Source organism: Juglans regia, chromosome 1, assembly GCF_001411555.2.
Source record: "Juglans regia cultivar Chandler chromosome 1, Walnut 2.0, whole genome shotgun sequence".
NCBI lineage: Eukaryota > Viridiplantae > Streptophyta > Magnoliopsida > Fagales > Juglandaceae > Juglans > Juglans regia.
The window spans coordinates 43,859,956-43,875,226 of NC_049901.1; the positions used below are offsets into that span (position 1 = coordinate 43,859,956).

At 34.4% G+C, this 15,271-nt stretch overlaps 2 protein-coding genes across 5 annotated transcripts; one reads left to right on the forward strand and one right to left on the reverse strand.

Moving 5' to 3' along the window:
• The first annotated feature begins 3,014 nt into the window (after window positions 1-3,014).
• On the forward strand, window positions 3,015-3,863 carry LOC109012745. The gene is made up of 2 exons (XM_018994534.2): window positions 3,015-3,309; window positions 3,421-3,863. The coding sequence occupies exons 1-2, from the start codon at window positions 3,203-3,205 to the stop codon at window positions 3,647-3,649; spliced, it is 336 nt and encodes a 111-aa protein (XP_018850079.1). The 5' UTR covers window positions 3,015-3,202; the 3' UTR covers window positions 3,650-3,863.
• Window positions 3,864-7,771: 3,908 nt separating this feature from the next.
• LOC109012671 lies at window positions 7,772-14,678 on the reverse strand. 4 transcript variants are annotated; one of them, XM_018994427.2, is made up of 14 exons: window positions 14,328-14,678; window positions 13,504-13,647; window positions 12,747-12,863; window positions 12,579-12,663; window positions 11,828-11,936; window positions 11,633-11,700; window positions 11,369-11,494; window positions 11,240-11,291; window positions 10,207-11,113; window positions 9,746-9,946; window positions 9,514-9,574; window positions 8,258-8,371; window positions 8,004-8,117; window positions 7,772-7,915 (listed from the first exon to the last, which is right to left on the reverse strand). In XM_018994427.2, exons 1-14 carry the CDS (start codon window positions 14,396-14,398, stop codon window positions 7,817-7,819), a joined length of 2,268 nt encoding a protein of 755 aa, XP_018849972.1. In that variant the 5' UTR covers window positions 14,399-14,678; the 3' UTR covers window positions 7,772-7,816. The 4 variants fall into 4 exon arrangements, with proteins under 4 accessions (XP_018849972.1, XP_035548916.1, XP_018849973.1 ...); XM_035693023.1 differs by adding an exon at window positions 13,820-13,895 and having other exon boundaries at window positions 10,207-11,291; window positions 13,504-13,621; XM_018994428.2 differs by having other exon boundaries at window positions 10,207-11,291; window positions 13,504-13,621.
• Window positions 14,679-15,271: the final 593 nt, after the last annotated feature.

The following is a 15,271-nucleotide window of genomic DNA, read 5'->3' on the forward strand; positions in this document are numbered from 1 at the left end:
TAAATGAATCTATTTATTAAAAATTATTTATTATATTTTATTTACAAATTTATCGTATAATACCACCTATAAGGATGTTAAAAAAAAATAATAAATAGATTTTTTTTCATATATATATGTATATGTATGACATTGCATGCATAATATATATATATATATATATATGTGTTGAAAATAATTAAATACAAGATGGATGGAGAATTGATTTGACCATTCAAATTATGCAATATGCATGTGGTTTATAATAATCAAATTTCATTTCAAACAGATAGAAAAGAAAGTAGTGGATGAAAGCAAACTAATTAATTATTGGGCCGGATCAGAGCATAACTAGCTAGCAGTAGTACTTGTACACGTGACAAATTAATATCTAATAATTATATATATAGATATGTCGGTTAGTCAAAAAAGAAAATTATTCTAAATAATTTGTGGATATATAAATAATTAAAATAATTTATCCTTTAAAAAATTGTTGTTTTTGCATGTGCGCGTTTGCCCTCTCAATTACTAGATGATTGACATGAATCCCTTTCTACATTAAATATTCCACAGAGGAAAAAAATTAAATCGGTCGAGTCGTACTAGTACTGCTCGATTCCAATTCTGCGTTTAGCCAATTTCTACATGTGATTTTGCATTTTGTTAAGGGAACCAGCTCAAAGTCTCAACTCCTAGAAGAAAGGGATTTTAATTAGTATTTTATGGGTTAGTAGAGCTAATATATATATATATATATGAAATATTATATATAGAAGCCACTGTTTATTGAAGTTAATTTTGCACACATTAGATGTCAAAATATACACCACATATTTGAGAGGAAAAACGAGAGAGAGAGAGCAGAGAGGAGAGAGAGCAGAGATGAGAGAGAGAGCGAGAGCAGAGATGAGAGAGAGAGCGGAGATGAGAGAGAGAGCGAGAGCAGAGATGAGAGAGAGAGCGGAGATGAGAGAGAGAGCGTACTACATGTACTTAATTACATTTTTACTTACAAAATTCATTTATTATTTTTCTTTTAAATTTTAAATTTCATAATTTTTAATATATCAATAACTGACATGTAAAAAAATAAATTTTTATAAATTTTTCTTTAAATATATTTAGCATTTTTCTATATTATATATATATATATATTATTCTTTTCTCATGGAGGTGTGCTTTGATCAGAAAATTATAATCTAATTCTCACCGACATGATTGTCTATTAATTAATCATCACACATGACACACACACACATATATATATATATATATATATATATATATATATATAGTACTCGATCGATCGATCGCGAATATATTACAAGACAAATTATAATATATTCATCTGCATGTTTGCATGCATCTATATATATATATATATAGCTAGCCATATATAATTGGTAGGACTTAATTAATTGGATAGTGCTACAGCCCCCGCTGGGGGCTCCCGCTGGGAGCTCCCGCTGGGGGCTGTAGTAGAAATTGTATGTGTTTTTTTTTAAGTTGTTTTTTATATAATTTTTTTTTTTTATTTTTTAATATTTTTTTAAAAATAAAATAAATTTAAAATATCATTAAAAACACTTTCTTAATCAAGAAGTAAAAAAAAAAATTATTTAAAAATACTTCCTTAATCACGAAGTAAAATAAAAAATCATAAAAAAATATTTTATATTTTACTTTGTGATTAAGCAAGTATTATTTAATAATATTATAAATTTTTTTATTTTTTAAAAATATTTAAAATCATTAAAAACATCTATATAAAAAAAAAAAGTAAAAAATACACATCATAAAATACACTGGAGCTCCAGCGGGAGCTCCCAGCGGGAGCCCCCAGCGGGCATTTTCCTAATTAATTAGTTTCAGTACTCCAATTAATACGTACAGGCCGGTGGGTGAAATCCTTGAAAACTGATTTAATTTGTGCGTATGTGTTATAAGATTAATAAAAAATAAATTGTGAAATAGCTAGCTAGCTAGCTAGCTACTATTTTGGATTTTAGAAATACTTTGAAAAATTTCCATCCTTCTTCTCAAATATTACTCGACAAGCCGTATATATAAATGTTTAACGATATCATAAGTATATGAATAGATCGATATATATATATATATCACTATAAAAAAAAATAAGTAATATTTGTGACGGATTATTTGCGACAATAGCAACTATTTACGATAAAAATAAATGCATTTTGATAAAAAATAATCATTTTCACTAGAAGTAACTGGTTATAAATAAATAATTTTTTTATAATGATAATAAATCGATATTGTAATTAATATTGCATGTTCAACACAAGTTGATATCGTAAATATTGGATAAAAATATATAGATATCATATCCGATATTGTAAATATCCGATATGTATAATTACGATATCGTAAGTATATGGATAAAAATATAATTTAAAAAAGAAGAGATATTTAGGAAATATTACTTGATTCTCCATCATCATCATCATGATCAGTGTACGTATTATAAAACTACATTTTCACTTACAATTGAATTGTATTTGAGTTTAAAGACTTGTGATCATGAGTTTATTATAGAGTAATGTTATGTACAAATCTTAGATAGACAATTCTCATACAAGCTCTTTATAAAAAAGTGAGTTTCCCTAATAAAAATTAATTTTTTTTATAATTTTTTTAAGTGAGATCTATTTTTTTATAAGGATTTATATAAAACTTATCTATTTAAAATTTGTACAAATCATTTTTATTTATTTTTTAAATGTATCTAAATATTTAGGAGATTAATATTAATATTATTATTATTATTATGGGGCTTTTCTTTTTTCTACTCTGAAAATTTCAACAAAAATATTTATTAAAAAATGTGAGATAGAATGGACGGCACAGATGAAAATTAAGTAACCCTAATTTTAAAAGTAGGGTATCATGTGAATGTGACATATATGGGGTGTTGTTGTCAATGCCTATGGGTAATGGCATATCCGCCCCGCCCATCGGAAGCCTTCCCTAGCTAATAAATCCCTATAAATATTTAAGAGCTCTAGTTGTTTCTCCTCTGTCATGTTTATAAGATTCCTGATTTCTCTCTCTCTCTCTCTCTCTCTCTCTTTCTAGAATATAGATTACCAACTCGAGAAGTAACGGAAAAAAGGAAGAATTCTCCTCACACTAGTGCTGCCATCTTCTTCTTCGACGCTAGTACTCCTAAAATTCAGACGCTCGCGTTTCTTCTTTAATGGCTGCAGAGTCCAACCCAAGTTCGTCCCACAACCTGAGAATTATCGTTGAAAGCAACCCATCTGAATCGCGGCTAACCGAGTTGAACATCAAGTGCTGGCCCAAGTAAGCCGCCCTCTCTCTCTCTCTCTCTCTCTCTCTCTCTAGTTCATTCTAAACTTTGCTTATTTCTTATGGCCGGCGGGTACTTATATATCTGGGTGTTTGTAAAAATAGATGGGGTTGCTCGCCAGGAAAGTACCAACTGAAGTTTGATGCAGAAGAAACTTGCTATTTGTTGAGAGGGAAGGTAAAAGCATACCCAAAAGGCTCATCATCGTCTGTTGTAGAGTTTGGCGCTGGAGACCTTGTTACCATTCCTAAAGGACTTAGTTGCACTTGGGACGTCTCAGTAGCAGTGGATAAATACTACAAATTCGAATCAAATTCCTCATCATCATCCTGATCTTGATCTTCTTCTTCTTCTTCTAATTAGTTAATGTTCTTAGTACCTTCTTCTTATCTGTTGTTCATGGTTCGCCATATTCATTTTTTGAAAAGAAAAGGAAAGAGAAGCATTTTCATGATTTGTCCCTATCTGTTTATTTTTAGAGCTTTTCTTTTCTGTTTAGTATAAATATATAATATCTTTGGTCAAAGTTGTGGGAGCACATTTAGTCAATACATGTCCTATTCAAACTAATGATCTTCTTTACGTATTTAAATAAAGCATTTAATTTCCTTTGACTGGTCAACGCTCGATACACAGATATGTATATTTTTTTATAAATCAAGAACAAATTAAAAGCTAGCATAGCATGCACCTTCCTCTTCCTTCGTATGGAATGATTTAGACACCTCCTTTGTTTTTTTTTTTTTTTTTTTTTTATCGGAGCACGAGGCCCCGGCCAGCATGCGTACGACAATTATACCCATGCACTTTAACTTTTCTACTCTAGGGCCTGTTTGCATGGTTAAAAAGAAAAAGGAAAAAGTTTAATTTTGACGAACTTATAACAGCTAGCTGCTTTTATTTTTGCGGCAGGGCAAAAGTAATTTGCTTCCGTATATAGTTCTTGGTCTTGTAATGACATGAGTAGAATACATATATAATAATCTGATCGATCCACCTTAGTTGATTGTCAAGAAATCAATTACACATATATGCATGCAGTTGCTTTTTGTGAGATATATATTATGACATAGTTTTTAACGATCGAAGACAGCTAAAACAGCTTCTGCATATATAAAGAATTCTTGACATGCAGTACGTACGTAGTGTCTCTTACAAATTTATAATTAAGCTAGCTGCAGCGTTACTGAAATTATACATGATGTTTTTTTAAGGCCAAGTGATTTGGACACATGAGCTGCTTGCCGTTTTATAAGCAGGAGTTAGCCGGCCCCTGTTAAGAGACACACGGTCGGAAAGTGTTGGTTGAGAAAGTGTTAAGAGATACAACTATTTGATTAAGTAATTGTTGTCTCCCTTATATATAATGACTGTGTCATTTGCCATATTACAAAATACATTTAATATTAGTCAAAGTATATTACATTTAATATTCTTTATATTAATCATTGTAAAGAGCTAGCAATAAGTTTACTAAATTTTTTTTTTTTTTACAAAGAACCGTACGTACCGTGGAAATGTTGATGGAAAAAGAATATATGTAGTAAATACCATGTCCGGGCTGGCTAGCTCCGTGTGCTTGGGTTTGGTAGATCATTTGGCAAAAGGTTTCGTATAATTACTCATGATCCTTTTGATCTTAATGAATTTTGAGGGGGTTCATGCATGGAGAGGGTCCCATTCATCTCTGTATGATTAGCTGGATGACTATATATAATATTAATGTACGTTGGTTGAAGTGGATAGCTCACTGGTGACGTTCCAATTTTTGTTTGTCTCCAAACGCAGCCTTATGATTTCTGACCTGGCTCCGTACGTACTACTTCTTCAATCATTAATGCCTTATTCAACTGAATTAGCTGAGAGATCAAAGAATTAAGAGCTTTACTACGTAACTTTCATCACATTTTATATTTAATATTTTAAAAAAAAAATTAAAATTTATTCTTTTTAAATTATTTCAAATTTTTTATTCATTGTTCATATAATAAATATTTGATAAAAAAAAATAGTACTAATTTTAAGGTGATCGGGAGTCATTGGCAAGGTGAAACTTTTGAGTTAATCTTTCTTCTGTCTTTTGTGTATATATAATATATGCAGGTTTTTACTTCTTATATTTTACACTAAGTAAGTAGAGAATTTAGAGAGAGAGAGATCAGAGAGAGAGAGAGAAGAATATGTAAAAAATAATACTATAATATATAACAGAGAGTACGTGCATAGAATGAAAACAACAGCACCAAAAAAAAAAAAAAAAAAGAACAGCACAATCAGCATCTATTACCCTACTTTTTTTTTTTTTTTTGGAGGTGTGTTTATGCATCTAACTGGTTGTATCTTATTGTAAAGAGAAGATGCTGTTTTCTTGGTCCAAAACCTGTTGGCGGCTTAGATTCGATTCCATACATGGATGGAGGTCAAATGATTCCATGTATATTGAATTAGAAGATGAACTATGTATCAAGCTGTCACCAACAAAATTAAGACATGCATTACGTACAGATCAGATCGATCGAGGACAATATATAATGGTCATCGCAAAGTGGGTGCATGAGGAAATAATAATAAACAGTACTAATAGTAGTAGTAGTAGCAGTACTGGATGCATGATATATATTCATCATCGATCCATCCATTCATTATCTCCTGCATGACTATGATCTCATTATAATTAATTAGTTGCTCGTGCTGCCACGCTCAAATGTCAAATCAAGTACTGCAAGTACTATATAGATAACTAGTTTACTAGCTAATTACCTAATTATTAAAGTCTCATGGTCATGAAAAGCATGCATGCATTTATCTAACAAATTGAAAAAGAAAGGTTCATGAATGTCTTAATGTTTCTGTAGTACTACAAGAAAAAAATGCAAGTTTCGGAAGCTAGTATATATATGTGCGCGTGTACATAGTTTTTGCTGTTAGTAATCTAGCAGTTCCCAAGGTATACCAAAACATTTCAATAGTTTATTAATGCATTATATATTAATGCATGGTATGATATATATATATATATATATATATAATATTCCATGGTATATACACGAATATGAATGGTTTATTCCATTGTCAATCGTCAATCTTGGCGACAATCTTGCACATGCATATATACGTGGCCATCAAGTCAAAGAAAAAAATTAATTTCGAGAAGAGTACTACTACTCCTTATTTCTCCGCAAGTACAGCTAGCTTGCATTAATTACTGCATGACCCAGCATGCATGCATGCATCCGACCACTACCTATTATATTAATCCTTGTGCAAATTAATTCTGTGGGTTTAGATCAGAGATTTTAATTACTATTTTAACTAATTAGCTGATGAACGTTATGAGCCACCCCACCTACAACTTACATTGAATCTAACTAAAACAAACATGCAAAGATCAAGCCCTTCAGCGAAAGGCATATATATTTGGCGTTTCTAATTATTCTTTAAGAGTTCACCTTCCAGATTAAGTTAATATGGTCTCATTCTCTGGTTCTAATAATTTCTACAACACATGATCAAAATTAAGTATTTCTGACGTATAAGAGTTCAATAAATATTCTACGTTATATACTATATATGATTTGATCTATCTGAATATAGCATTTAATTTCTATCAAATGTAAAATCAACTATTGTTTTTAAAGTAATTATATAAACACTTGAATAAAATAGAATAGAATTAGTAAGATATGTGTATGTATAGTACTATATAGTATTGTTCTTATTTTAAGGGCATGCTAAAATATTCCTTTTTTTTAATTATTTATCATGCCATTCATATAAAAATATGCCTTTTTTTATTTATCATGCGATTCCCAATTGCTTTTTCAACATGTGGACATAAAAGTCATGAGAATCGACCTATTCAGATTAGCTCTTTTATCGATAAATCTAGTTGATTTCCTGAGATTACGCCAATAAATAAAAAAAAATGCATATTTGAAGGAAATAGTACTACTTATAATTTTATTCTACTCACCACTTTGACTTGCGTGCTTGCTTCTGTTTAATAATCTTCTGTTTAATAATCGTTGGCTTGGTTGTTTATTTGTTTTTCTAAACAAAGCAGCACTTCTTTAACAAAAATAAAGATATGGGAATTTCCCTATCAACAACTGGTAAGATTAGCAATATACATACATATTTAAATAAAAATTCTTTATTTTATTTTATTTTTTATTTTTTTTGGTGAATTAACTTCGACAAATCTTTTTTCTCCAGCACGTCCTCAAATTCAACCATGCCATGAATAAAGACTAGTCACCAGCTCCGTTTTTCAAGCAAAAACTAAATTCAAGCTATAACTAGTATTTACAAAAAGTATAAAGCTGCTTTGGGATCTATGAAAAACGGATAAAAAAAAAAAGGAAATATGCATAAACATGTAAACAAAAGGCTAAGACCGATTTTAAAATATAAAAATTAATAAAATGATTTCTATCTTTCTTTTCTTTTCTTTTCTTTTTTTTTTAAAAGGCAAGAATACAACACAACCCCCCTGTCTCACTATCCAACAAGAGCCATGTTTTCCTCAGGAAAGTAAATTGATCTGGTGCAATTTACACCACGACCGCCATCACACTGTAGAACCCTCAGCTTCCCTTCCTGCACTCAACCGCAAAAAATGGCAGCTTAATAATATATCCATACCCATGACAACCAAGATTTTTCTCACAACATACACAAAGCACACCTTTGTTCCATAAACAAGACCCCCTCCGGCAAATGGATGGAAGCAAGCAACATTGACCTCATCCTCAGCACTTGGAAGCACTCCCACAAGTTCCATATCTGAAACTCTGTAAACCTGAATTGCAAACAATATGTTGAGCTTCAATTCGAACAGGACAGATTTCCAACATTGTAAAGTAGCATTTAAGGAAAAAAAAAATCATGATGGGAAATCGACTAAACAAATGAAAAAAAATGCAACGAAAATGCTTTTACCTCCAGAACAGTGTAAATAGGTAAGGTTGTTTCCTCATCAATGACAATGCTTTTAAGAAGAGAACCATGACGTCGACCATAGGCAAGTAATATGTGTTCAGATGTGGGTGAGAACTGCAAACACAACAACCGCACAGGTTTAGTTCACACCAATTTCAAGCATTATAGTTTAATACATAACAAAATGATCTCCATGATTTTTGGCATCCATGCAAACACAGTTACACAACACTGACATTCTGGCACTTTAATTAATCAAATGAGCCAAGTGAACAAACAAATTTGATGTTAAACACAAAGCACATCAAGTTTTAAGGTATTGATCAACAAATATCTAAAATTCCCAAAAAACAGCACTAAGCCATTTATTGCAAACCGTTAAGCCAGAGCACTAAATGCATCTAGCAAGCAGCTTGTGCGTTTCTATAAAAAATTTGCTATACAAGGCAATTATATCACTCTTTAAAAACTATTTTTAGCAGAATTGAAAGTTAAGATAAAGAAGCAGGCAAAAGAAAAGCTGTGTCCACGACAAACATACAGAATATAGTTCAGTCATGCTAACAAAAATGTATTCTAACCCAGCACTGGACAGCTAGACTACTTAGACCATTGACTAGAGTTGTAGTTTGGTCTTGTTAAACTATATTAAGAGGTTTGACCTACAAGGCAAACAGCAACTTGCTGCAGCTTTTTTTAAGGGAGTTTAACAGAAAAATGAATGCCAATGTGTGGTGCAAAAATGATGAACCCAAATCCTATATGTGATCTCCACCTGCAAAATTCCTGACTCATTACTAAGATATCTAAACTGCTCTCTTTTCTATTATGTTATGCACACACTTAAGAATATAAATTAACTTTTTGTTATTAACTAATATATCAATTAAATTATGGACCAAACACGGTTGGCCAGATAAAAATTTTTCTCAATAAAAAGTACAGTTGGCCAGAAGATAGGAGTTAGCTCAACCCAGTCGTTATACAGATTGATGAAGAATTGCAAATATTAAAACATTGCAAATGAAAATTTGACACAAATCACTTTTTTTTTTTTTTTATAAGTAACAAGAGATTTTATTGACTGTCAAGTAAATAGGCATAGTCCAAGTACACAGGAAGTATACAAGAGAAACACCTAGTTACAAGCTAAGAACTAGAATAGGCCAACAGCAAATCATGAATTTGACACAAATCACAAGCCAAGGGTAAAATGAATTCAGACAGGTCTCATCCATCAATGGAAGTTAACTGACCTGGATAGAAGTCAAACAATGAGCAGCTCTAATTGCTCGTGATACGAGCACTGAACCAAAGCTGTAAAAGCAGAATTACAAGGTATGAAGTATGCAACATCACCATAAAAAATTTCTTTCCATACATTGAGCAAAGACCATTTGTTTCATCATCGGCAAAAAAATTAACAGGAAAAAAAGGGGCGAAACATTAAAAGCAGCACAAGAGTGGACTATAGGAATGAAGCTTTACGTTGCCTTCTCAAGGGAATAAATCCGAAGCTCGTATATGACTTGGTGAGCTGAGACTGGATGTCGAGTTGGGGATGTCGCAGCCCCAGGATCTTGATGAATTAAAGTGTGATATCCTGGATCAGCTTCCATATGAGGAAGCGTGCATGCAACACAGGCAGCTAAAAACTTTCCGCAAGGCGAAAAATGGGCACCCATTTCACTGCGAGTACAATTGCGCCAAAATTCCAAAATGTAAGAGTAATGACAAGTTGAGCTTCATGACTTTGCAAAAAATAAATAAAGTGAAATGTCACTTCTACCAACAGATATTGCAGATTTTAAAAACAGCAGTGTCTGTAAACAATAGAAAAAAGATGGTGGTGCTACTGGAAAATGCAATAAAGCCATGCTGCTGCATAATATCAGGTACCATAGCAAAGCAAAAAATGTCAAATCTCAATAAAAAAACTTCATGCTTACCTACAAAGGACAGCGTGGGGTATGATTAAGCAGCATCTTTCAGGATTGAGTTGAGCAAAAGGATTATTTATATCATGTGACCACACCCTTAGCTTCACAGTGCAAGGTAGCTCTGCAGCAGTCGCAGCAGCAAGTGAGGTGGTGATTTCTGACTGGATTCTGCTCATAATTGGTTGCGTATCAGCCCGATCATTCGGGGCATTAACAGAACCAGCACCCTCCACAGATTCAGACGCAGAGAAGTGGGAGTGTGGGAAATGATGCCGCAGGCCAGATCTTCCAGAAATTCCAGATAGGCTGATGCTGCCTGGCATTGCCACATTATGAATAGACATGCGAGATGTCAAGATGGAAGAATATTGAGCTGAGTGCTCTAGATTACCACCATCACCATTAAGAGGCAACATTGAGGTAAGACCAGCTTGGCTTTGACCCATTAACCATCCTTGCAAAAAAGGTAGCTCCCAACCACTTGGGTCTCGGCGAGGTAAAAGTTGATGAAATTCCCCATACCCAGGAAGATCCAAGCGGTTTGGAATATATCCAGGATAGCCAGGTACTCCACCAAAGCCAGTATTGGCACCACCCACAGTATCCAAGTTAGTAGAGGTTCCATGCTGGCTTCTCCCAACAGGCTGCATTTCATCAGTTTCCATGGCGTCCACGGTGAGGTCATAAACGCCACTTCCCGTTCCACTAGGGAAATGGTTATTTGCAGCTTCCTCAATACCACTATGCGAGCCATTAGGAATAGCAGGAAATGTCTCCATAAGAGACAGCATACCATCATAGCGCGGTGCTTCATTTGCATCCATTTGAAATGGTGTTGAAACAAAGGACCCAACTTGCAAGCTACTTGAACCAACATGCTGATTGGAACGCTGCAAATCTGTTGTTCTTGAATCATCTATAGCAAATGAAGGCACAAACAAGAAAGGTAAGGACGTGAGAGGTAGTTCAGCAGTCAGACTAACATGCTCATTGGAATGAGCGTTTGCAACAAAAACAGCGGGAGGAGGATATCGCAAGTAACCCAAAGATGTTGCGCGTGTCATCGAGGAATCTGAAGAGTTAAGATCATTGACCTGCATATCAGTCCAATAATGTAATGTATATTATAGTAGAAGTAAATAATTAATTAAATTTCCTTTGGATAACTGACCTCAGCAGTTAAGAGAAATGGAGCAGCATGAGGGTGAAAATGCACTGCTCGAAGTGAACGCCTTGTCCTTAAGGCAATGATTGGTGATGAAGATTCTCCTCTCTTGTTATAGTGCCATAAATATAACTGCACAGGATTGTCAGAGATAAGATCCACAAAATCATGACTAGACTAACAAACTAAATACATAAAAAGAAAGGAGCAAATGCAAAACCTTTAGGCATGATAGGTTTACACAAGCTATGCAAAGGCAAGAATCAATACCTTGTGGCCTGACGCAACAGCGAGAATATCCCCTTTAGCATGGAAAGCTATGGATGCAATAGGGCGATCTGTTAGGAAAACAACAGGAATAAGGTTCACCATATGTGTAGTAATATAAGAGGGAAAAAATAACACTTAAGAGTAAACTGCAGTCACTGTTGCAGAATGTAACCGACTAGGGTTTGTCAAAATTACAGAAATCCCGTGATCCTATACACTCTGACGTGCTTGCATCCCATAACCGAACTTCATAATCCAAGCTCCCACTTGCAAGTATTTCTGGATGCAATGGATGGAACCTAACCTGTAAAAGCTTCATTAATACTTTGATAGGAAGAGTGAACATCAGAGATAGGCCAAACACATGAAAAGGCAATAAATTCAAAAACTTGCATGCTGAAAAGTTAGATTAAGGTTATTGAAAGGGATAATTGAAAAGAAAGAGGGAGAGGCAGAGGAAGGGGGGCAGTGATAGAAAATATAAGTTAAACGAACAGCTGAAATCAAGAAATATTTTATCTTACAATGACATAAATCAAAGAAAAGCATTTGAAAAAGGAAGTAGCTTGGATACGGCCTCATCCAGTTGTACTATGTTTTCAATAAGATCCTTCGACGATAATTTCACTTCTTCGGAAAGGGTTTCACACAAACTATTTGACGTGGAACCTCACCAAGATAAGGCCTTCCAGACCTACCCCTGGGAGTAATGGATGCACGAACCATGTATTGGATAATCCATGGGAGCCCTAGTGGGGAAGGGGACCCAGGATGCCCCGAGTCTATAGCTCATTCTAAGCCCATCTTTTAACCACTAGTCTGAATACCGACAGATTTAGCACAAATTATATTTAACAATTAACAAAACCATTTTCATATTGACAAAAGATCCAGCAAATTATATATAAATAGAGCGTACTCGCACAAATCAAGCTTACTGCCTTACCACCCAAGGAGTCCTCCTATGACCACTTAACACCTTTAAGCAACTTCCGCTTTGACAATCAATTATCTTTACAGTATGGTCACCACTACAGAAATCAAAACAGAGGGAAGTTCAGTTACAAGAGAGGCTTGAACTGGAATTGGAAAACAAATACAACTTACAACTTACTGTGTAGAAGCAAGTGTTCTTCCATCAGGACTGAATGCTGCTGCAATTGTTGATCTTGGAGGAGGCACCAACGGGCAGTACATGGCAGATAAATGGCGCAATGTCTCTGCCTCAACCCTTAAAAAAACAAAAATGAGCATCATAAACTATATGGCTATCTTCATTTGCAAGTAGCATGCTTCTATCTCAGAAGAAGTAATTAAAACAGAGTGAGAGTGTAACGCCCCAATGGAAGGCCCAAACCACATGGTCTATACTCCAAAAGGACTAGTCAATGATACTATTTGTGATACCTCATATGATAAGGATAAGAGTAGGTGGTGTATGAGATCCCACATTACTTGGGAATGAGAAGTTCTTGCTCTTTATAAGGTTCTAATGGGGCTACAATTGTATCATTGACTAGTCCTTTTAGAGTATAGGTCATGTGGTTTGGGCCTTCTATTGGGGCGTTACAAATGGTATCAGAGCCTATCCCAACCAGAAATGTAGGACTTGAGCCATGCCATCTATAATGGACAGACCCGACGAGGACGTCGGGAATTTAAGGGGGGTAGATTGTGATACCCCATATGATGTAGATAAGGGTAGATGGTGTATGGGATCCCGCATTGCTTGGGAATGATAATTTCTTACTCTTTATAAGGTTCTAATGGGGCTCTAATTGTATCATTGACTAGTTTTTTTAGATTATAGACCATGTGGTTTAGACCTTCCATTCGGGCGTTACAGAGAGAGAGAGAGAGTTTGTACGTACCATGAAAGGAGACCACGTCTTGCATCTTTGGCTGCTTCACTTTCGGGCCCAGGTTTTGAAGCTTTTCCCCATTGCCTTTTTGGCACATGCTTTCTCCTAGGAGATACCTCTCTCAGCGCTATCAAACAGAAAACATTTCTACCACTGAAAATATTGGAAAGGCCACTGAATCAGCGGTTCATAAGATGAACATAAAGTCATAAACGGGGTAGGAAAAACTTATTGGCTAAAAGCTTATGGTCTATCGAATCAAGAAAAACTCTATTTAGAAGCCAGTGTGCAAAGCACACATTCCATTTAATTGACATGGCAATACTTGATTTGCTAGGAGAATTTTTTCTGTGCACACCGGCTTCCATCTAGAACTGATCCAATCAAACCTCCCAAAAGCACTGTCAGATGTCATTGAAATAATTACGTTAAGCATATACTTTCGTACAGACTAATGATCCAAAATACCATAACTGAAATGCAACACCAGTTACACCACCACCTACCAAAAAAGAAAAGAAATGCAACACCGCCAAAACCCTCCAACCAACACCACCATAAAAAAACGTAAAAACTAAAAACCCACATATACGCAAGACCTAAAAATCTCAAACCAAATATACAGAAAACTTCAATCAGAACAATCAGCATCGAAATTCTAAGTTCTAACCAATCATCTATCGGAAATTAAGAAAATATAAATATACACAAATTCCGGAAAACACAGTTTCCTGGGTTTTCTCGACAACCAAACAGAGCTAAAAGAAAATTCAAGCGAGGAAACATAGCGAAATACATGAATAGATGAAAAGGAAAAGTTTTGAACTCCTGACCTACGGTGGAATTGTTCGGAAGGCAAGGATGCAAGCGGTGTCTGATCGTGTGGCCGAGATTGTCCCGTCATTTTCTCTACGATCGAGACGAATTTGAGAGAGTTGCAGGGAGAAACATATCTGACGATCCGTGAAAGCCCTAAACCCGGGCTCTCTCTCACTCACTCACACACTCCAACAAGAAGAAGAGAAGGACGTGTCTTTGTGCCTTCCGTCCTCTGTTGATTGCCCAAGTAAGAATCGAAATTGGGCGACAAAACCTAGATTTACAGGGGAAATTGGAGCGTTAGGAGAGAGAGATGGGAGGAAAGGTGCGGAGGTTGACTTCGTTTGACCAAAATGCCCGTGTTCGTTTAAACTAATTATATCACCAATCATGTCCAAAAAAACAAAAAAAAAAACACCAACGAAATAACATTGAGAATAAAATAAGCAGAAAATATCAATATTTCATCGTAAATCACTCCCCCATTCTCTTCTTTTTTTAATATATATTACTCTATTTATAAATTAATTTACACGCCAAACACATAGATGATATAGAAGCCCGCTAATATTTAAAAAAATATTTTTTTCTAACAAATATACTAATAATATAACAAACCGTATAACTGCACATCAACTTATAAATCAAAATCGTGTTGTCCCTTTGTTATTTGTTATATAGGAAGAGAATAAATTACCACCCGAGTTTACTCCCTTTTTTTTTTGTTATACATTTTAAGTGAAAAAAAAGGTTTATTTATATTAGTTAATGTTAACAAATTAAAAATAAATAAATGACGACCCACATCTATAATTTTTGTTTATTCTTTCAGTAAGGGTTTTTCTTCCCTTTTAATAGGCCTAAGAGGAGCAACTAAGAGAATAAAAAAGAAAACCCAGCCCAAAACAAATAGGCCCCTCGGTCCGACTTGCAGGTAGACTCCTTGGACGCAACCCCC